The sequence below is a fragment of the Microcaecilia unicolor genome, chromosome 4, assembly GCF_901765095.1.
Source record: "Microcaecilia unicolor chromosome 4, aMicUni1.1, whole genome shotgun sequence".
Classification (NCBI taxonomy): Eukaryota; Metazoa; Chordata; class Amphibia; order Gymnophiona; family Siphonopidae; genus Microcaecilia; species Microcaecilia unicolor.
This window is the reverse complement of record NC_044034.1, coordinates 167,861,337-167,885,148: the sequence shown is the minus strand read 5'-3', so window position 1 is coordinate 167,885,148 and position 23,812 is coordinate 167,861,337. Positions and strand designations below refer to the sequence as shown.

Below are 23,812 nucleotides of genomic sequence, written 5' to 3'. Positions count from 1 at the left end.
AAGATGGGGATTAAACCTGCCAAAGGAGGGAAAGGAATTCAAGATAAGTTAGCAGCAACAACGAGCTGAGAAGAGTGGAACACTGAAGTATGATATTGCCGGGAGAGGTTAGGCCTTGTGATGGGGTGGGGGGGGGGGGGGGGGGGGGGGGGGGGTGGGGGGGGGGGATTACCCATTAAAAGAAGAAAGAAAGAAAAAGATTGATAAACTTCGCAGAATTTTATATTACTTTGCTCATAATTTCCCCAGGAGTAATAATGGAAACAAGGTTAGACAGATCACTAGTCCTTCATGAACATGAGGAAAGGGAGAAGGGAGGGATATGATCTTGAACACAAAAGGTGCAAACTCAGACCCATGAACGCTTAGACTCATCTGTACCTACCAACACAAATATGCAGTACAGAGGCTTGGAAGCTCAAACTTCTCACTATTACTCACTTGTCTCTCACATGAACGGTAGAAGCTCAGAGTCACTGCACATCACAAACACACACCAGCATACCTTTTGAGTTTCATACAAACAAACCCACTACACTTCCCTGTGGAAAGGCAAGGGAAACTCAGCAAGATAATGAGGGATAAAAAGAAGTAATGCAAATGGTCTCCATTTCTATGGTCTTATGTTGCTTACATACACATACTTCCTATGCACCTTCACCTTTCTTCTCAACTACAACCACACATGGTGGAAAAAAGAGAAAAGTGCTCTTACTCCCAGTTGTCTGTGCTGGTAAAAACACATATATTGTTCCCTGTAAAATCCTGCAGGGTGGTGGTGCCACTCACAGACGACGTATACAGCTGGTTGGCATTAAAAGGGTTGAACTTCATGCCTGTGATGGATCCTCCAGCTCCCATCTGCAATATAGGGGAAGGGATGAACACTACAACAACCACAACAAAAATCCCCACACAATCCAAGAAAAGCCTATATGTCTATGGACCAAGGAAATAAAACATAGCATGTAATGGAGAGAGAAAGTTACATCACTACAGAACACAGTTGCTGCAAGAATAAGCTGTGAACATGAAGAAATGGGGTTCAAACATGTGAGGACACAAACATCCAGTTACTCCTCTCTTCCTTGTTCTGGCAACTTTATCAGTAAGCATACAGCGCACTACTTTGAAAAGTTTTTCTTCATTTTATAACTACAGAAATTGTTAGAAAATAGAGGATTCTCCCCCATGTTATGCCTACGAGACAAATTTTCTATAAACAAGGCCCATGCTGTTTTATCTTCTCAAGGAAGCCAGTAATTCATTTCAGAGAGCAAGGTCCTGAAACCTTCTCAGTACAAAACCCAAAGGAATTACAGGAGAAAGAATTTGGCAGCAATTCACAACACCAAAACACCTCTTACGCAACCAAAGATGGAAAAACATTTGCCCAGCATGTTTAATTCTTTCCAAGTGTTCTAGACGCTAGTTATTCACACATCCTTCTACACACTAATGTTTTCCACAGCTAAGATTAGGTTCTATTTATGTTTCTAATCCTCAGCTGAAGTTCTCATAAATAACTGCCAATATGGGATGTGCTGAGGACCCCTGGTGGCAAGTTGGTCAGCATGCAGCACTGGGTATCCTACACCCCACATCAGCATTATACTTCCAAAAAGACTTTGAGGTAACCTGCATGGAAAATGAAGATACATACCTGCAGCAGGTATTCTCCGAGGACAGCAGGCTGATTGTTCTCACTGATGGGTGACATCCACGGCAGCCCCGATGATCACAAAATCTTCCTAGCAACAAACGTATTGCTAGAGCCTTCGAGCGCGCGCAGCGCACAGCCATCCACTTCCTGCCCATCGCGCAAGAGTCCCATCAGTTTGATAACAAAGCAAAGAAAGAAAAGACAACTCCAAAGGGGAGGTGGGCGGGTATGTGAGAACAATCAGCCTGCTGTCCTTGGAGAATACCTGCTACAGGTACGTTATCTTCATTTTCTCTGAGGACAAGCAGGCTGCTTGTTCTCACTGATGGGGTATCCCTAGCCCCCAGGCTCACTCAAAACAACAAAGAAAGGTCAATTGGGGGAAAAAATGTTGGCAAGACAATTGACTGGTTCAGATGGAACTCAGACACCACCTTCGGCAGGAACTTAGGGTGAGTGCGGAGGACTATTCTGTTATGATGAAATTTAGTATAGGGAGCATGGGCTACCAAGGCTTGAAGCTCACTGACCCTACGAGCTGAAGTAACTGCCACCAAGAAAATGACCTTCCAGGTCAAGTACATCAGATGGCAGGAATTCAATGGCTCAAAAGGAGGTTTCATCAGCTGGGTGAGAACGACGTTGAGATCCCATGACACTGGTGGAGGTTTGACAGGGGGCTTTGACAAAAGCAAACCTCTCATGAAGCAAACAACTAAAGGCTGTCCAGAGATAGGCTTACCCTCTACACATTGATGATAAGCACTAATTGCACTAAGGTGAATTCTTACAGAGTTGGTCTTGAGAGCAGACTCTGATAAATGTAGAAGGTATTCAAGCAGGGTCTGTGTAGGACAAGAGCGAGGATCTAGGGCCTTGCTGTCACACCAGACGACAAACCTCCTCCATTTGAAAAAGTAACTCTTCTTATTGGAATCTTTCCTGGAAACAAGCAAGACTCGGGAGACACCCTCAGAAAGACCCAAGGAAGCGAACTCTACGCCCTCAACATCCAGGCCGTGAGAGCCAGGGACTGGAGGCTGGGATGCAGAAGTGCCCCCTCGTTCTGAGTAATGAGGGTTGGAAAACACTCCAATCTCCACGGTTCTTCAGAGGACAACTCCAGAAGAAGAGGGAACCAAATCTGACACGGCCAGAAGGGAGCAATCAGAATCATGGTTCCACGGTCTTGCTTGAGTTTCAGCAAACTCTTCCCCACCAGAGGTATGGGAGGATATGCATACAGAAGGCCTGTCCCCCAATGCAGAAGAAAGGCATCTGACGCTAGTCTGTCGTGGGCCTGAAGCCTGGAACAGAACTGAGAGACCTTGTGGTTGATCTGAGTGGCAAAAAGATCCACCGAGGGAGTGCCCCACACTTGGAAGATCTTGCGTACCACGCCCAAGTTGAGCAACCACTCGTGAGGTTGCATTATCCTGCTCAACCTGTCGGCCAGACTGTTTACGCCTGCCAGATATGTGGCTTGCAGAAGCATGCCATGACAGCGAGCCCAAAGCCACATCTGGACCGCTTCCCGACACAGGGGGCGAGATACGGTGCCCTCCTGCTTGTTGACGTAGTACATGGCAACCTGACTGTCTGTCTGAATTTGAATAATTTGATTGGACAGCCAATCTCTGAAAGCCTTTAAAGCGTTCCAGATCGCTTGCAACTCCAGGTGATTGATCTGAAGACCTGATTCCTGGAGGGACCAAGCTCCTTGAGTGTGAAGCCCGTCTACATGGGCTCCTCACCCCAGGAGAGATGCATCCATTGTCAGCACTTTTTGCAGCTGAGGAATTTGGAAGGGATGTCCCAAAGTCAAATTGGATCAAATTGTCCACCACTGAAGGGAACTGCGAAAGTTGGTGGGTAGCTAGATTGCATCCTCTAGATCCCCTGTAGCCTGAAACCACTGGGAAGCTAGGGTCCATTCAGCTGATCGCATGTGAAGACGGGCCATGGGAGTCACATGGACTGTGGAGGCCATATGGCCTAGATGTCAACATTTGCCAAGACGCTCTGGCCAAGGAAACAAGAGGCAGAAGGTTGTCCGCCCTCGCCTCTGGAAGATAGGCATGAGCAGTCTGTGAATCCAGCAGAGCTCCTACGAATTCTAGTTTCTGAACTGGAAGATGGGACTTTGGGTAATTTATGACAAACCCCAGTAGCTCCAGAAGCTGAATAGTCATCTGCATGGACTGTAGAGCTCCTGCCTCCGAAGTGTTCTTCACCAGCCAATCGTCGAGATAAGGGAACACATGCACTCCCAGTCTGCGTAGCGACGCTGCAACTACCGTCAGGCATTTGGTAAACACCCTGGGCGCAGACACGAGACCAAAGGGCAGCACACAATACTGAAAGTGATGCGTTCCCAGCTGAAATCGAAGATACTTCCTGTGAGCTAGCAGTATTGGGATGTATGTATAAGCATCCTTCAAGTCCAGAGAGGACAGCCAGTCGTTTTTCTGAATCATGGGAAGAGGGGTGCCCAAGGAAAGCATCCTGAACTTTTCTCGGACCAGGTATTTGTTCAGACCCCTTAGGTCTAGGATGGGACACATCCCCCCTGTTTTCTTTTGCATAAGGAAGTACCTGGAATAGAATCCCAGCCCTTCTTGCCCGGGTGGAACGGGCTCGACCGCACTGGCGCTGAGAAGGGCGGACAGTTCCTCTGCAAGTACCTGCCTGTGTTGGAAGCTGAAGGACTGAGCTTCCGGTGGGCAATTTGGAGGTGTGGAAATCAAATTGAGGGAGTATCCTAGCCGGACTATTTGAAGAACCCACCGATCGGAGGTTATGAGAGGCCACCTTTGGTGAAAAAACTTTAACCTCCCTCCGACCAGCAGATCGTCCGGCACAGACACTTTGATAGTGGCTATGCTCAACTGGAGCCAGTCAAAAGCCCGTCCCTTGCTTTTGCTGGGGAGCTGCAGGGGCCTGTCTGGGCGCACGCTGTTGACAAGAACGAGCGCGCTGGGGTTGAGCCTGAGAAGGCTGTCAAGAAGGTGGATTGTACCTACACTTATTGTATAGGGAGCATTCCGCCTTCCCCGGAGAAAACATCTACCTGATAAGGTAGATGCTGAAGGCGCCCGGTGAGAGAGATTGTCCATAGTGGTTTCCTGCTGGTTGAGCTGTTTGACTACCTGCTCGACTTTCTCGCCAAAATTATTATCCCCCCCCCCCCGGCAAGGAACATCTGCTAGCCGCTGCTGGACTCTATTGTCCAGGTCAGAGGCACGCAGCCATGAGAGTCTGCGCATCACTATACCTTGAGCAGCGGATCTGGATGCAACATCAAAAGAGTCGTAAGCACCCCTGGACAGGAATTTACGACACGCCTTCAGCTGCCTGACCACCTCCTGAAAAGGCCTGGCCTGCTCCGAAGGGAGCTGATCGACCAAGTCCGCCAGTTGCTTCACATTGTTCTGCAAGTGGATGCTCGTGTAGAGCTGGTAGGACTGAATTTTGGACATGAGCATAGAGGACTGATAGGCCTGCCTCCCAAAAGAGTCCAGAGTTCTAGATTCTCGTCCCGGGGGCACCGAGGCAAAATCTCTAGAACTCTTGGCTCTCTTGAGAGCAGAATCCACAACCATAGAGTCATGAGGTAACTGCGACTTCATCAACTCAGGTTCTCCATGGATTCGGTACTGGGACTCAACCTTCTTGGGGATGGTGGGATTAGAGAGTGGTTTCATCCAGTTCTTCAGCAATGTCTGCTTAAGGACATTATGCAGAGGAACAGTGGATGACTCCTTAGGTGGCGAAGGATAGTCAAGGACCTCAAACATCTCGGCCCTGGGCTCATCCTCAGATACCACGGGGAAGGGAATAGCCACAGACATTTCCCGCACAAGGGAGGAGAAAAAGACTCTCCGGAGGAGAAAGCTTTCTTTCAAGCGAAGCAGTGGGATTAGAAGGAAGACCACAAGACTCCTCAGAAGAGAAATACCTCGGATTCTCCTCTTCTCCCCATGAAGCATCCTCCTCGGTGTTGGACAAGAGTTCATGAACTGCAGTCCGAAACTGGGCCCATCTTGACTCCAAGGAACCACGTCCTCGATGACGTCGAGAAGTCGACTCCCGCACCGGCGGTGATGAAGCTCCCCTCCAGCGATGTCGACAGGGAGTCTACCTGGGTGGCAGCCGAGGCCGATGCCGCAAGCAGCATCGGAGACTGCACCACAGGCACAGAGCCAGCTGCCGCTTCCATCAACGGTACCGAGGGCGCAAGCACCCTCGGTACCAGAACAGACTGACGCAGCAGCCCCTCCAGGAGACCTAGAAGAATGGCTCGGAGGTGCACGTCCAGAGTGTCTGCCGGGAAAGGCTGTGGGGCCGGTGTAGGAGCCGGAGGCAGAACCTGTGCAGAGCAGGGAGATGGTACCGGACTGTCCGAAGACCGACACCTCTTGGATGGAGGATGAGAGGTCCTTCCGGTGTTGACACTTCTCGGGTGCCGAACTCCGACGCCCCGGAGCTCCCGGTACCGTGTGTGGAAGGAGATCGATGCTGATGCTTCTTGGCCTTCGCTCGATGCACGGCATCGGTACTCCTCGGTACCGACGAGGACGTGGAATCCACACGCCTCGTCGGGGTCGGGTCCGAAAGTGGTCGGTCCCGATGGGCCTGCACAGCAGGAGCCTTCAAGACAGGTGGAGACCCACTCGACTGCTCACTGCTCCCAGTGTGCAGTGGTCTCCGGACAGGTATTACCTGCTCTCCTGATGTCGATGCCATCTCCGGTGCCGATGTCGCCGTCGAAGTGCCGGGCAAAGCTCCAAACAGTCGTTCCCACTGAGCCTCTCGACACCTGTGTCCGCTTTTTAAGGCTAAGACACAACTTAAACGCGTCTGGGCGATGGTCAGGCCCAAGGCACTGGATACACCATGAATGGGGATTGGTACCCGAGATTGCCTGGCTGCACCGACCACAATTCTTGAAGCCGCTGGGAATTCTCAATGTCATGGATGGAAAAATAGCGGCGGCGAAGTCAAAATTCTTGATGGTGCCAAGAAAAAAGGGCACAAAAAGGAGAAACACGAACGCGTAGCCCAAAAGGGGCCGCAACGGCAGCGAAAGAAAACTTAAAGAGGGCCCAACTCTAAAAACTTAAGGGAACTTTTTTTTTTTTTTTTAAAACAGAGAAGAAACGAATAAAACTAAGAAAAAAAGCGCGAAAACTCGCGACCAAAAACTAAGGCTCTTTCTCAGGGCACAGAGAGACGGCGAAAACAACCGCTACCTACCGTGGAAAGAGAAAAAACTGATGGGACTCTCGTGCGATGGGCGGGAAGCGGATGGCCGCACTGCACGCGCTGGAAGGCTCTAGCAAAAGTTTGTTGCTAGGAAGATTTTCCGATCATCGGGGCTGCCGAGGACGTCACCCATCAGTGAGACCAAGCAGCCTGCTTGTCCTCGGAGAATGTTAATTACAACTCAAAAGCAGCATTGGAATTTCAGTGGAACTCCTGGAAGGCACTGGGATAAGCTTATAGAACAGCAGTTAAGCCATACTGAGTCAGGCCAAAGTCCACCGAGTCCAGCATCTTGTTTCCAAACAGTGGTCTGCTCAGGCTACAAATTACCAGGCAGATCCCAAATAGGAGGAAATCTGTTTTTCACAGCCGCCTTCTAGAGATAAGCAATGCATGCCTTTCCAAGTTTACCTGATGCACAAATTAAGACTTCCCCCCAGGAACTTGTCCAAACCTCTTTCTAACCCTAAGTCACCTTGACTTTGTCTTCCAGCAACAAATCCCACAGCGTATGTGGTGCATGAAAAAAAATAATTATTTTCTAATGATGTATTTTCTTTTTTTCAATATTTATTTATTCAAACAGCAAAACAGCTAGCTAAATAATACATGAACACAATGTTTGATATCCATTTTTTCTTTTTTATTTCTTTTATCCTGCCAATTCTGGGATTCTCACAAGTACTTGTGAACTGGCCTGGCCACTGCTGGAAACAGGATACTGGTCTAGATGGCCCCCTTGGTCTGACCCAGTAGGGCAACTCTTGTGTTCTTATTTTATAAACCTCACCCCTCTCAGTCATCTATTCAAAACTAAATAGCAATAACCTGCTTAGTCTTTCTTCATAAGGAAGACACTTTTGTTGCCCTTCTCTGAACCTTTTATAGTTCTATTATGTTCTTTTTGAGATAATGTGACCAGAATTGCACATAAGTTATGGTTATACCATGGACTATGATGAACAGCAGTGGTATAGTTGCATTAGACTTCCAAGTACAGAGTTGCACAGGGACAGAAATCTAACCCATCCCTGTGAGAATCTAACCCATCACAGCCCATCCCCACTGCAAGTATCTCTCCAACCCTACCCCTGGCCCACCCAGCCCCGCCCCACTGCATCAAAACCCACCGCACAGTCACCTTCACCACTCAAGAAAGCCAGATTCTATAAGCAGTGAAAATACTGGTAAAAGTAACAAATGAATTTTCTTCCATACTCTGCTAAATACAAAATTTAAAAAGATGTACATTAAAAAAAAACCAACCACCATACAAGAGCATGTCCCCCTTTCCCTCCAATCCATGAGTAGCATGTCCTCCTCTCCATCCCCTTCTATTCTTTCCCCCTCCATGTATGCCTTCCTTACCAATCTTTTTTTTCAGCCCCCTCCACCCACCCACACTCTATCCACCCTTTTAACAACCCCCTCCCACCCATCCACAACTCCATCCATTCATCCACCTCCCCTCCCCTCCAGCAGTGAGTCAGGGTGCCCTCCCCAAACGTACCTCAATGCACCCTGGTAGTCTAGTGGCCTCTTTGGGGCAGGAAAGGTTCCCCACTCTTTCCTGCCCACTGCCACTGACCCACTTGCTGCCGCTCCTTCTTTAAAATGGTTAAGACTTCAAGCGGTGGCCTCACAAGACTTCCACGGGAGTCTTGCAAGGGGAAAAAATGTTGGCAAGACAATTGACTGGTTCAGATGGAACTCAGACACCACCTTTGGCAGGAACTTAGGATGCGTGCAGAGGACTACTCTGTTGTGATGAAATTTGATATAAGGTGCATGTACTACTAAGGCCTGAAGCTCACTGACCCTATGAGCTGAAGTAACAGCCACCAAGAAAATGACCTTCCAGGTCAAGTACTTCAGATGGCAGGAATTCAGTGGCTCAAAAGAAGCTTTCATCAGCAGGGTGAGAACAACGTTGAGATCACATGACACTGGTGGAGGTTTGACCGGGGGCTTTGACAAAAGCAAACCTCTCATGAAGCAAACTACTCTCCAGAGATATGCTTATCCTCTACACGGGGATGGAAAGCACTAATCGCACTAAGGTGAACTCTTACGGAGCTGGTAAGACCAGACTGACAAGTGTAGAAGGTATTCAAGCAGGGTCTGTGTAGGACAAGACAGAGGATCTAGGGCCTTGCTGTCACACCAGACGGCAAACCTCCTCCATTTGAAAGAGTAACACCTCTTCATGGAATCTTTCCTGTAAGCAAGCAAGACTCGGGAGACACCCTCTGAAAGACCCAAGGAGATGAATTCTAAACTCTCAACATCCAGGCCGTGAAAGCCAGAAACTGGAGGTTAGATGTAGAAGCGACCCCTCGTTCTGAGTGATGAGGGTTAGAAAACACTCCAATCTCCACAGTTCCTCGGAGGGCAACTCCAGAAGAAGAGGGAACCAAATCTTGCGCTGCCAGTAGGGAGCAATCAGGATCATGGTTCTGCGGTCTTGCTTGAGTTTCAGCAAAGTCTTCCCTACTAGAGGTATGGGAGGACACGCATACAGAAGGCCTGTCCCCCAATGTAGCAGAAAGGCATCCGACGCTAGTCTGTCGTGGGCCTGAAGCCTGGAACAGAACTGAGGGACCTTTGATCTGAGAGGCAAAGAGATCCACCGAGGGAGTGCCCCACGCTCGGAAGATCTTGTGGACAACGCCCATGTTTAGTGACCACTCGTGAGGTCGCATGATCCTGCTCAAACTGTCTATCCACCCTATCAGATTAACTGTTCACTCGTCCTCTAGATTGTTCACTTGTCTTTAGATTGTTCTCTTGTCTTTTAGATTGTAAGCTCTTTGAGCAGGGACTGTCCTTCTATGTCTGAATTGTACAGCGCTGCGTAACCCTAGTAGCGCTTTAGAAATGGTTGTTGTTGTTGTTGTTATTTACACCTGCCAGATAAGTGGCTTACAGAAACATGCCATGACAGCAAGCCCAACGCCACATCTGGACGGCTTCCTGAGACAGAGGGCGAGATCCAGTGTCCCCCTGCTTGTTGGTGTAATACATGACAACCTGATTGTCTGTCTGAATCAATATGATTTGGTTGGACAGCTGGTCTCTGAAAGCCTTTAGAGCGTTCCAGATCGCTCCCAATTCCAGGAGATTGATCTGAAGACCTTTTTCCTGAAAGGACCAGGCTCCTTGAGTGTGAAGCCCATCTACAAGAGCTCCCCACCCCAGGAGGGAGGCATCCTTCGTGAGCACTTTTTGTGGTTGAGGAATTTGGAATGGACGCCCCAAGGTCAGATTGGATAGACTCGCCCACCACTGCAGAGAATTGCGGAAGTCGGTGGACAGTTTGATTACATCCTCTAGACTCCCCACAGCTTGATACCACTGGGAAGCTAGGGTCCATTGAGCCGATCTCATGTGTAGACGTGCCATGGGAGTCACATGAACTGTGGAGGCCATGTGCCCCAAAAGTCTCAACATCTGCCGAGCCGTGATCTGTTGAGACGCTCGAACTGTGGCTACCAGGGACAGGAGATTGTCTGCCCTTGTCTCGGGACGATAAGCTCGAACTGTCTTTGTGTTCAACAGGGCTCCAATGAATTCCAACTTTTGCACTGAAGATGGGACTTGGGGTAATTGATTACGAACCCCAGTAGCTCTAGCACCTGAATAGTCATTTGCATGGACTGCTGAGCGCCTGCCTTCAAGGTGCTCTTCACCAGCCAATCGTCGAGATAAGGGAACACATGTACTCCAAGTCTGCACAGTGACGCTGCGACTACCGCCAGACACTTCATGAATACTCTGGGCGCAGATGCCAGACCAAAAGGCAGCACACAGTACTGAAAGTGCTGAGTTCCCAGCCAAAATCAAAGATACTTCCTGTGAGCCGGAAGGATCGAGATGTGTGTAAGCATCCTTTAAGTCCAGAGAGCATAGCCAATCATTTTCCTGAATCATGGGAAGAAGGGTGCCCAGGGAATCCATCCTGAACTTTTCTCGAAGTAGAAATTTGTTCAGGCCCCTTAGGTCTAGGATGGGACGCATCCTTGTGCAGAAGAAAACGGGGGAAGTACCTGGAATAGAATCCTAACCCTTCTTCCCCTGGTGGAACGGGTTCGACCACTTGGGCCTGTAGAAGAGCGGAGAGTTCCTCTGCAAGTACCTGCTTGTGCTGGGAGCTGTAGAACTCCGGTGGGCAATTTGGAGGTTCGGATTCCAGATTGAGAGTGTATCCTAACTGGACTATTTGAAGAACCCACCGATCGGAGGTTATAAAAGGCCACCGTTGGTGAAAAAATATCAACCTCCCTCCAACCGGTAAGTCGTCCGGTACGGACACTTATTGAGGCTATGCTTAACTGGAGCCAGTCAAAAGCCCGTCCCCTGCTTGTGCTGGGGAGCAGTATGGGCCTTAGTCGCACGCTGTTGATGAGAATGAGCGCACTGGGGTTGAGCCTGGGCAGGCTGCCAAGAAGCAGGAGTGTACCTACGCGTAGCATAGGAATAGGGAGCACTCCTCTTCTTGCCAAAAAACCTCCTAGCTGAGGAGGCAGTAGCAGAAGATGTCCGGTGGGAGAGAGAATCCATAGCATCATTATGCTTCTTGATCCGATCAACTACATCCTCTACTTTTTCACCAAAAAGATTATCCCCCCGGCAAGGAACATCCGCCATTCGCTGCTGGACAGAATGATCCAGGTCAGAGGCACGCAGCCATGACAGTCTGCGCATCACTATACCTTGAGCAACAACCCTGGATGCCACGTCAAAAGTACCCCTGGCCAGGAACTTTCGATATGCCTTCTGCTGCCTAACCACCTGGCGAAAAGGCTAGGCCAGCTCCGTAGTGAGTGCATCAACCAAGCTCGAAAGTTGCCGTATCGAGTCCCACAGTGCATGCTCGTGAAGAGCTGGTAAGACTGGATCTTCGCGGCGAGCATAGCAGCCTAGTACGTCTTTCTCCCAAAAGAGTCAAGAGTTCTAGCCTCTCTGCCTGGGGGCGCCAAAGCATAGCCTCTAGTACTCCTGGCTCTCTTGAGGGCGCAGTCCACCACCATGGAATTGTGGGCTAACTGAGACCTCATCAACTCAGGTTCACCGTGGATCCGATACTGGGATTCAGCTTTCTTCAGGACCATGGGGCTGACCAGTTTCACATAAGGACTTCCTTCAGTACCTTATGCAAAGGAACTGTCACAGCCTCTTTAGGTGGAGAAGAATAATCCAGAACCTCGAGCATCTCAGTCATGGGCTCATCCTCATCTTCCACAGGGAAGGGAATAGCTGTAGCCATTTTCCGGACAGACTCTCCGGTGGAGATAGTCTCCTTTCTGGCGAAGGGGAAGGATCAGAGGGAATCCCAAAGGATTCATCAGAAGAGAAGTACCTGGGATCCTCTTGACTCCCACGAACGCTCCTGCTCAGTATCGGATAGAACATGAGTCAAGGTGCTTCGGACACAACCTGCCTCGACGCCGAGGAACGATGTCCTCTATGGCAATGTCGAGAGGCCGATGCCCAGTCCGACTGCGACGAAGCTCCTTCCACCGGCGTCGAAGGGGAGTCGACCTGGGTGGCAACCGACGTGGATGCTACAAACAGCATCGCGGTCGGGGACCTCACCGCAGGTGAAGGGCCAGACACCACTGCAGCAGCAAGTACAGAAGGCGCAAGCACCCCCGACACCAAAGCTGACTTTCGTAGTGAAATGGTATCAGTTTATTATTGAAATATGTAGCAAGATATTTTGCTGGATCATATATAGCAATATAAACATACAGCTATAAAAATACAGTTTTAAACTACAGCAGAGAAAATAGTTTCATTTCAAGCCCTCTCTCCCCCCCCCCCCCCCCCCCCCCCCCCCCCCTTTCTCCTGGGGACTTTTGATAGCAGGGATAGTCAATTACAAACACTTAAAGACAAAAGAGAGATATATAGCTTCCTCTGCCCTCCCACCTAACAAAAGCTTGACTAAGGTGGGTACCTGAATACTCCATCCAGACATCTCCAAAAAGCAAAGACCCAAGAGACAAAGTCTGGAGACCCCACTGAAAACACAGAACTCAGAGGAAAAGCATAAACAAAACATTTGCCTGTCAGAGGTATAGCTGCCCCCTCCCATCATCTATCGGACAAATGGTCGCCAGGACATCTGCAGAAAGGAGAGACTTATAATGTGACCATGTGAACAGACTACAATAACCATAATGTCTTGCAAGTTATCCAGTGCAAACCAGGAAGCAGGTGCTGGGACTCTGTGATCATATCCTCCTGCAGCTTGCAACATATAAAAGCAAAAGCTGTTTCCCCAAGAAGCAGATTCTCTCTTCAGCTGCAAGCAACTCAGATCCACTCACTGCAGAAGCCCTGCTCCTGTCCTGACCATGTGCTCATCACTCAGCTCTGTGACAAAGACTCTCCTGTAAGTTATAACTTTTGATCTAGATTTGCTACCTTACTTAAGTACAGATTATCTGTAAAGATCTGTAAGACCTACCTCTCGTTTCGTTTGCAATATTATTTACATGATTTGTATATTAAATCAACCTTTTTGAAGCTAAAAATATAGTCTCTTTGTGTTCTGAGTATATGGTATAGTGCCATGCGCGCTGAGTACATGCTTTCAAATCTTGCAGTACAGAATACTGCATTTCAACAGATATATACTTAATTTATTTAATTTATTGCAATATTGCAATTATCACCTTTGGTGATTGGTGGAGAAATTAATATCCTAAAACTTATAAATACAGCGCCTGCTCTTAAATTATAAACAGTAGCAAGTGCTCTAGAGCTCTTTCCTCCCAAGTAAATCATTTCTTGTAACAGTAGCAGTCCCTCCAGAAGTTCTGGAAACAAGGCCCAGATGTGCTCGTTGAGAGCCGCCATTGGAGAAGGCTGCGGGGTCGGTGGAACAGGCGGTATCAGAATCCATGGAGGCTCGGGAGCAGGTACTGGGCTGCTAGGAGACCAATGCATCGGCATCTCCTGTATAGAGCGGGAGCAATCCTCTCGGCGCCGACGCTTCTTGTTTGCCGACTCTCTCAACGCCCCAGAGCGCCGGGTACCATGCGTCGAAGGAGAAAGATGACATGCTTCTTCGCCTTCGCTTGACGCCCGTCATTGAGACTCCTCGGTACCGATGAGGAGGACATGGAATCTGTTGGAATGTAATTGTATTTTGCATGCATTGCCTGTCACCTATTATTTCTCTGTGATTACTCTGTGACCTCTGATGTGAATTACTTAGAGAGGTCACACAGCTATGCAACTTCCTGTGGGGATTAGATGCAGCACATGCAGCACATGGAGCACATGGAGCTCATGATCTCTCCTAACCTGAGAGGATCTATGGTGGTGTGAGCATCCATTACCATCTAAGCACATGGAAGGAGCTGATAATACAAATGTATAGTAATATGTATATATAAGCCTGTCTGATTATAATCTAACTACAAACTGTGAGTAAACAGATGTTTTGTTACTTCAACTTTAAAGTGACTCAGCAGTGAATTATTCAGGGGTGAATGAGAGAGAGATGAAGAAAGAAATTAACATTTCTAAAGCTGAAGCTGTGTGTACTAAAATCTGCTAATTATTTACTACAAATAATCCAACAAAAGGGTTATGGGCCCAGGGTCCAGGAATTGAAAAAGAAGAGAAATATTACCAGGCAGAAAAAAAGGCCACATTTTTCTCTTAAGTTTTAAAGGAAAGATTCAGTCTGTCTCTCTCTCCCCCCACACAGCAGACAGAAGGCTAAGAAAATGGCTGAGGGAAGAAATTCACCATTGTTCTATTCTCTCAAGGTGCCTAAATTAACTGAGTTTAATTATCAGCAGTGGGAATTAAGATTCATATGTTTCCTTCGAGCAAAAAGATTAGATATATGCTTAGACCAAGACAGAACAGCTGAAAATATGGCTGAATGGGACAATGCAAACTATTATGTGAAGTGCATGCTTTTGGAAGCTCTCTCAGAGAAACAAGCCATATTAGTGGAGGGAAAAGATACACCAAAGGACATTTTATATAAACTGAGAACTATGTATGCAACTACATATGCAAAGCAGCAACCAATTTGGTTGGCAGAGTTGAATGAAACCAAATTAAGGGATAAAAGTGAATGTAATGATCACATTATGCATCTTATGTCTTCATTTCAAAAGCTAGAACTTTCAGGAATTCCCATGTGTGATGCATTGAAAAGAGCATTTCTTTTTACCTCACTATCAAAGAAGTTTGATGTTTTTAGGTCTGTAAATGAGGCCATTGAAGGGCAATCTTTTGAACAGACAACATCAAAACTAAGGCAGGAATGCATAATAAATGATTCTGAGGAGATGTGTTCTCAAAGCAAGTCAGAGAGAAATGAAACAAATTTCTTGGCAAAGAACAGAGGAAGGCGGAGCTATGGGAAAACTCCACCCAAGGGCAAGCTGATTTGCTACTCATGTGGAAAGGAGGGACATGTATCTAAATGGTGTAAGGAAACACAAAACACTCCCTCTAGCTCACCTAAGCCAATGGAACTAAAGAATTTTCAAACCAGGAAATGTATGAAGGACAAAGATAAACACAAGGGCTTTCTAATGGCAGAAAAATCTTTGACTATGGTAAATAATAATTCAAATGAAAGTACTTGGATTTTGGATTCAGGGAGCACATGCCATTTAACCAATTGTAAGAATTTCTTTCAGGAAATGTGTCCAGAGGAAGGTATTCTTAAAACTGCAAACGCAGGGACTGCTAAGATCCAAGCAAAAGGTATTGGATTCTTAAAATGCAAAGTGTCTAATGAAGTTAAAGAAATTCCTGTAAGTGATGTCTTGTATATTCCCCAAGCAGTTTGCAATATGCTTAGTGTATCTACATTAGATAAGAAGGGATTTGTGATTCATTTTGAAAACAGTAAGTGCACAATCTCTAAAAATGATGAAGTGTATGCTGAAGCTTTTATGCATAATGATGTTTATAAGCTGAACATTTCAGGTGAAGCCTCACATATGGCGCAAGTAAGGAAGAATGATGGTAAATGTAGTCTGGAAATCTGGCACCGCCGCCTGGGACATCGTGATTCTAAGGTGATCCAGGATCTTTACAGTAAGCAACTGGCCACTGGCATTCAGATAAGTGCAGATGCTGGTAAAATGGAGAAATGCATAGACTGTGTTACTCAAAAAGGTGTGAGACCCTCATTTCCTGCATACACAGGAAATAGGAGTAATAAAGTGCTGGACTTAATACACAGTGACTTATGTGGACCGTTTAATATCCCATCATTGGGAAATAACAGATTTGTGCTAATATTCTTGGATGATTTCTCTAGATACTGTGTGGCCTATTTGCTGAAAGAAAAAAGTCAAGTCACAGACATGCTGAAGAAATACGTAGCCATGGTGAGCAATAAATTTGAAAGAAAACCAAAGGTTCTTCAGACCGACAATGGTGGTGAGTTCACTTCACAAAGCATGCGCACATTTCTAGAACAAGAAGGCATTCAGCATATCACAACAGTAGCTTATACACCAGAGCAAAATTCTGTTGCAGAGAGAAAATTTAGGTCACTTGTGGAAATGACCAGATGTATGCTGTCAGATAGCAATCTCCCTAAAAGACTATGGGGGGAAGCCATTCTCACAGCAGTGTACCTACAAAACAGAATGCCAACTAAAGGCGCTGAGCGCACACCACATGAGACATGGCATGGTAGGAAGCCAAACCTGTCACACATAAGAACATTTGGAAGTACAGCATATGCTCATGTACCAAAGCAAAGAAGGCATAAGCTGGATTCCACAACAGAAAGGGGCATTTTAGTTGGCTATGCTCCAGGACACAAAGGATATAGAATTTTGAATCTGAAAACTGGCATTGTTGGCATAAGACATGTTACATATTTTGATGAAAACAAAAGGGTTGATAAAGGCTGGATTATCCCAGATGAGCCTTATCATCCAGAATATGAAACTAGAACCATAATAGACATGCCAGTGTATATAAATGCCATACCAAGGCAGATGTCTGAAAGCAACTCATCTGTATCTAACGAGGAACAGGCAGAGGAAGCAGACACAGAAAGGATCATTGAAGAAGACAGTACAGTTGGAGAAGGGGAATCAATTGGAGAAGGACTCTCAGATTTAGAGGATGCGGAAAGGTCAGACCAACCTGTTGTCAGATGCTCATCCAGGGAAAACAAAGGTGTTCCAACCCCAAGACTGTCTTACCTAACAAAGTCAGCAGAAGCTCAAGAGCCCTTAACATGGGATGAGATTGAGAAAATGCCAGCAGAAGAAGCTGCTGAATGGCATAAAGCTGCACAAGAAGAAATTGATGCATTGGATAAAAATAATACTTGGATTCTTACAAAATTACCTCCTGGCAAGAAAGCTATAGGATGCAAATGGGTATTCAAGTTAAAAAGGAATGCACAAGGAAAAGTGGAAAGGTATAAAGCCAGATTAGTCGCAAAGGGATATCTTCAAAAATATGGAGAAGATTTTGATGAAGTGTTTGCACCTGTAGTGAAACACACGACAATAAGAACACTTCTGAGCATTGCAGTCTCAAAAGGCATGCAAGTCAACCACATTGATGTGAAAACAGCGTTTCTTCACGGAGATATAACTGAAGACTTGTACATGGAACAGCCAACAGGTTTCATAAATACAAAACAAAGACAGCTAGTGTGTAAATTAAACAAAGGTCTTTATGGATTAAAGCAAAGTGCAAAATGTTGGAATGACAAATTGCATGAAATATTGACAAATTTAGGATTTAAGCAAGGTGAAGCAGATAAATGCTTGTACACTAGGTGCACAAATGGACAATATGCATACATTTTAGCTTTTGTTGATGATCTGCTCATTGCAAGCAAAAGTGAGCAAGAGTACAAGGACATTGTAAAGTGTTTAAACCTCAATGTTGAGATAAAAGAACTTGGAAATGTGTCATACTATCTTGGTATAGAAATTGAGAAACAAAATGATGGTTCTTATCTTCTAAGCCAGAAGCAGAAAATAAATGAGCTTATTGAAAGTTTAGGTATGCAAGATGCCCAAGTTGTAAGCACTCCCATGATCACTGATTTTCTGAAGGATGAAACAGTAAGAGAACCTTTACCAGATAACATCCAATATAGATCAGCCATAGGTAAGCTTTTATATCTAGCTACCACATACAGGGCTGATATAGCAAATGCAGTAGGAATTTTGAGCAGAAGGGTCAGCTCACCTACCAAATCAGATTGGACTGCAGTTAAAAGGATGGTAAGGTATTTAAAGGGTACCATTGATTGTAAATTAAAGATTTCAGCCAATAGTAATCCAAAACTAATATGTTACTGTGATTCAGATTGGGCAGGGGATCATTCTGATTATAAATCCACAAGTGGATATGTGTTTATGTATGGAAATGTACAAATTTCATGGGCCAGTCATAAACAAAGTATTGTGAGTTTGTCTTCTACAGAAGCTGAATACGTGGCCGTATCGGAAGCGTGCAGAGAACTGATGTGGATTGAAAAACTTTTGCTGGATTTTGGAATAGCTGAAAAGAGACCAATCCAGATAATGGAAGATAATCAGAGCTGCATCCGACTGTCACAGAATGACAAGGTTCAGTCACGCACCAAGCACATCGCAACGAAATACCACAACGTGCGAGAGTTGGCGAAAGAAGGGGTCATCAGTCTACACTATTGTCACACCAGTGAGATGACAGCTGACATCATGACCAAACCGTTACCCAGAGAACGTTTTGTGAATCTGCGTATAAAGCTTGGACTTTGTATGAATAAATAATTGCATGACAGTTATGCATGAGAAGGGGTTTGTTGGAATGTAATTGTATTTTGCATGCATTGCCTGTCACCTATTATTTCTCTGTGATTACTCTGTGACCTCTGATGTGAATTACTTAGAGAGGTCACACAGCTATGCAACTTCCTGTGGGGATTAGATGCAGCACATGCAGCACATGGAGCACATGGAGCTCATGATCTCTCCTAACCTGAGAGGATCTATGGTGGTGTGAGCATCCATTACCATCTAAGCACATGGAAGGAGCTGATAATACAAATGTATAGTAATATGTATATATAAGCCTGTCTGATTATAATCTAACTACAAACTGTGAGTAAACAGATGTTTTGTTACTTCAACTTTAAAGTGACTCAGCAGTGAATTATTCAGGGGTGAATGAGAGAGAGATGAAGAAAGAAATTAACATTTCTAAAGCTGAAGCTGTGTGTACTAAAATCTGCTAATTGACTCTCTCAACGCCCCAGAGCGCCGGGTACCATGCGTCGAAGGAGAAAGATGACATGCTTCTTCGCCTTCGCTTGACGCCCGTCATTGAGACTCCTCGGTACCGATGAGGAGGACATGGAATCCTCAAGTCTCCTCGGGGCCGGGTCTGACGAAGGTCGGTCCCTCGGAGCCTGCATAACAGGAGGCCTCAAGGCAGGTGGAGACCCACTCGATGCCTCACTGCTCCCAGCGCAAGTTGGTCTCTCAGCAACCATTACTTTTCTTCCCGACGTCGATGCTCCTGTTGATGTCGACGCCAATGCCAATGACCTCGGCACCAATGTCAAAGGACTGGACTGAGCCCCCAAAAGTTTTTCTCATTGGGCTTCTCAAGACGCTTGGGTCCGTTTCTTCATACGAAGACACAGACTACAAGCGGCTGGGCTATTGTCAGGCCCAAAGCATGGGATACACCAGGTGTGGGTATCAGTACCTAAGGAAGTCCGGTTGCACACAGTACAACGCTTGAAGCCGCTGGGTGTCTTTGATGACATGGAAGGAAATACGGCTTCGGCAAAATCAAACGAAGCGATTGCGCCAAAAAAGAGAAGGGCACAAAAAGGGAGAAAACCCGACCGTGTGGCCTAAAGGCCGGTCATGTCAAAAAGAAAGTAAACTTAAAATAGAGGGAAAAAATACTAAAATTAACTACTGGGAAATTTTTCTTTTTTAGGAAAATTACTAAAATAATAAAAGAAATAGTCGTCAGACTCTGTTCCAGGGCCAAGAACGAGGAGAGCAGAAAAAAATCATGTCACCTCATCGCGGACAAAAAAGAACTGAGGAAGTACGCTCACGCGATGGGTGGGAAGTGTTCTGCGCAGGCGTGGTGCGTGTGATTCGCGAACTAGAAGACTCTAGCAAACTTTTTTTATTTTGCTGGCAAAATGCCAATTCCTGGGCTGACGCGGACGTCGACCCACATGCGAGAACAAGCAGCCTGCTTGTCCTCGGAGAATACCAATAATCTACCAAATCGAAGAGTCACAACAGCCAGCCATCATGGCGAAACCATAAGGAACAGTCCATCTTCATAAGGAACAAATAAGAACTCTCCAGTCATCAGAAATTCCACGCTGCCCCTCCTCCCCCCAAATAAATTATATCACAGGGTTCCCGGTGGTAGGTTACAAGAAGCTGCAACCATGTGCTGAACCATAGCATATAGGATATTAGTGACAAAATACTGAGTGGAAGGACTCCTCAAAAATTAAAAAAAAAAAAAAAGGGATTGTACCACAGAGCTCATACCTGTCCATCCCCAGTCCAACAAGAATATTGGTGCAGCTCACTGTACCACCAAGTCCCACCCCACCATTTTAAACCTTAAGAGACCGAGGTTCTTATAGTCTCCCAGAGCTCGCCACGCTTCATAGGGGACTCAACTGCAACAGCCCCCTAAATAAACCTCCCCTCCAGGACACTAACAACCCACCTAACCCCCTCTTTTGACTACTCATGAATACAATTTATTTAACAGAGAGCTATGTCCTGAAGATGTTAAAACAAGGATAGGATTCCCAAATATCGCTACGTGCGCTTGGGAGAGAAAGAGACATTTTGAGCTTCCCAAAGAGCTAATGTATGCACCTAGTTCCTCTATCCCCAAAAGGAAGGGCCATCACCTGAAACCCAAACCTCCAAGATAAAAGCTATAAGCCTCAACTTTCGAAAGAAACTTCCCTTTCCCACCTACAGTCCCAGCAGTTACTGCTTCCAATAAACAAGCCATCAGGGTCAGAGAGACCAACAAGCTCATGGCAGAGACAAAAAAAAAAATTTAATTCACTCCAAAAGACCTGCACCTTCGGACAGCTCCACAAAGAATGGAAAAAAGTTTTCTTTTGCAGAACATTTAAGACATTGCATACTGGGCACCAGCCACGTGTGGAAAAGTTGCAAATTGGAAAGGTAAGCCCTGTGTATAATTCTAAAATGTGTTTCCTGTAACCTAGTTGTTACTACTATTTGTGGTGTCTTTTTTCAAGGCCAGAAGCAGGTCCCAATCCCGCAAGTGCGTTCCAAGATCCTGTTCCCACCTAGTTCTCAGCAAGTTGTTCCCCGTCAGTCGGTCAGTCAGGGCCTCATGGTGACCAACTACAGATAACCTCTCCTCCGAGATGGATAGAAAATAAAAGTCTGCAAGCCCTCCCCTATTCGTATTCCAAAAGCTGTTCGGGGCAGACTAGATAAATAGTGTTTTAACTGACAGTAAGCAAAGCAATCTCCCTATTCCCTAGAATCCAATGTTATGAGGTCATCTAACGGTTTTAACTTTCCCTCTGGGAAGAGTATATGTTCTAAGAGAATCAAACCTCAAGATTCCCACCTAGCAAATGCTCTGTTTTCTCTCCCCGGCAGAAAATTTACATTGCCACAAAGAGGCAGTTGACCTGTTACCTCAGGTTCCCCTCCCAACAAACCCACCATAAACCAAGTATCCCTTAGAGGCCCCAAGGGTGCGGAAGCATCCAGTAAGGTGCATGCAGCAAGGAAAGGAGATAAGATGGAAGTGTAGTCCTGGCCTTCAGAAAACCAATCTAGATGGTGTAAAAGACATGCCTAATTATAAGCAGAATATTGGGGAGGCCTAAGCTCCTGCTGTTCCAACTGCCCACCAACCAGTGATATCAGATCCTGACCTTTTTCCGTGACCAACAAAATCTAGCAATCGAGCCATTCCAACAAGGTCTTTTTTTTATATATTTATTTTTTCAATTTACAAGCATCTACATCTTGTAATAAGCAAAACAGAGATCGAAATATACAAATCGAAAACAGAAATTATACATCACATTGTTCTACTCTTCCTTAGACCACTACACTTAGGGGGTTAGTCATTTTGATAAGGAGATCAAAGGAAGAAAATTTAACAGGTAAAATGGCCTAACTCAGTTGCCTATTCACTCCTTTATCATGTTAACAGTATTTTTAAACCTTATGCTGGATTTACATTGGAAAGCTTTTTCTGTGTCAAGAAACATTTAAGTTGTTCCAGTTCAAAGAAAACGTAACATTCAAATATTTAACTAAACATTTGCATGGGTATGCCAACAAAAATGTGGCTCCTACTGCCCTGGTTTCCTCTCTAAGTGCCAGAAACAGTTTCCTTCTGTCTTGGGTAGACTTCGTAACATCGGGGTATATCCAAAGTCTTGAGCCGCAGAAAGTCTTCAGTGCATTCTTGAAGTATAATTTTAATAATGAAGTCATATCTTGTTCAAAAACAAAATATATTAACGTTTGTCATTCAGATATGACAAAAAGGGACTGTTCCAAGAATGCTGAAATGTCCTGTATATTTTGTCCACCTTCAGCTTGAGATTCTTCCCTCAAGTCCCCCTGACTTTTTTTTTAAAGAGGAAATATAGAAAATCTTATTTAAAGGAGGTATAAGTGAGGGGGAATATTGTAGTATCTCAATTAAATATTTTCGAAATAACTCCATCGGACCGATACCATCTATAATTGGAAAGTTCAAAATCCTTAAGTTCAATTGTTTGTTATAATTTTCAATTTGCTCAATTTTTCTCATAATCATTGTTTTATCTTTAATCAAAGTCGTATTGACTGCTTTCAATGTCGTTAAATCTGTTTGAACTGTCTCAAACTTTATAATCAGTTTTTAAATTTTCCACTGTTTCAGTTAATGAATTAACTTTACTCACTAGTAACTTAGTCTCCTGGGCAGTATTCGTCACAATTGTTGTTAAGCCCTGAATAGCCTTCCAAATCGAATCCAGCGTTACCACCTGCGGAGGTAGTTGCTCTGAAGTTAGCTCCTCTGTTCTGGGGTGGCGCTGACGTCTTCAGGTCCGTCTCTATCGCCTTCCGATGAGAACGGGTCCAACATCCTCCCTCTCAAACGAGCGGGACACGGTGGGGTGTTAACGTCTGGCGGTGAAAGAGATGTTTCTGTGGCCAAGAGTGACGTCGCTCCTTCGACATCTCTCAATGCGGCCTGCAGCACGCCAGTCTCTCGAGGGCAGCTCGTGGTGAAACGGTCTAGCGTTGTCTGGAGATGAGTAGAGGTAAGGAGCGACGTCGGTACATTCTTCACCGCACCTTTCCTCTTTGTATGAGGCATTTTATTTTCTCTCCACTTTAAACTAATGCAGAAATAAGAGGCTAACATCCAGAGCAGCCAGAGCGTTCAACCTCGAGAGTGAGTCGCCATCTTAGACACGCCCCCCTTGCCTCAAGGTCTTTGTTTAATATCCGCATGGGGAGGGTCTGAAGAATGTATAACCATCTAGGAAACAAGACCATCTTAATCAAACTGATCTAGCCCATTAATGACAGAGATAAGGGATGTCAGGTCTCTAATTGACATCGCGTCTCCTCCAAAAATGTAGGGATATTTACATTATATAATTTACCAGTACTCATCCCCATCTGGATACCAACACTGCGAAATGTGTCCTTCACCCAGCGAAGAGGAAAAGTTTCCTCCAAGAGTCTCCAAACGTCTTCCCCCACCCAAAGGGCAACGCTTCCGATTTCTGAAAATGTCGTCGAAAACCAGCAAAATCACCATAGTCAGATAAACATTCTAATAAGGCATTCAGGGAATTATACAGATCCAACAAATGCACTA

General features: G+C 45.8%; 1 protein-coding gene across 8 annotated transcripts in view; it reads right to left on the bottom strand.

Moving 5' to 3' along the window:
* Positions 1-23,812, bottom strand: part of DDB2 (damage specific DNA binding protein 2) — a 132,178-nt gene that overhangs the window by 22,851 nt on the left and 85,515 nt on the right. For all 8 annotated transcript variants that reach the window (XM_030200890.1, XM_030200891.1, XM_030200889.1 and 5 more), the window contains one exon: positions 716-861. In XM_030200890.1, the coding sequence (XP_030056750.1) occupies positions 716-861 (146 nt within the window). The remainder of the gene's footprint in view (positions 1-715; positions 862-23,812) is intronic.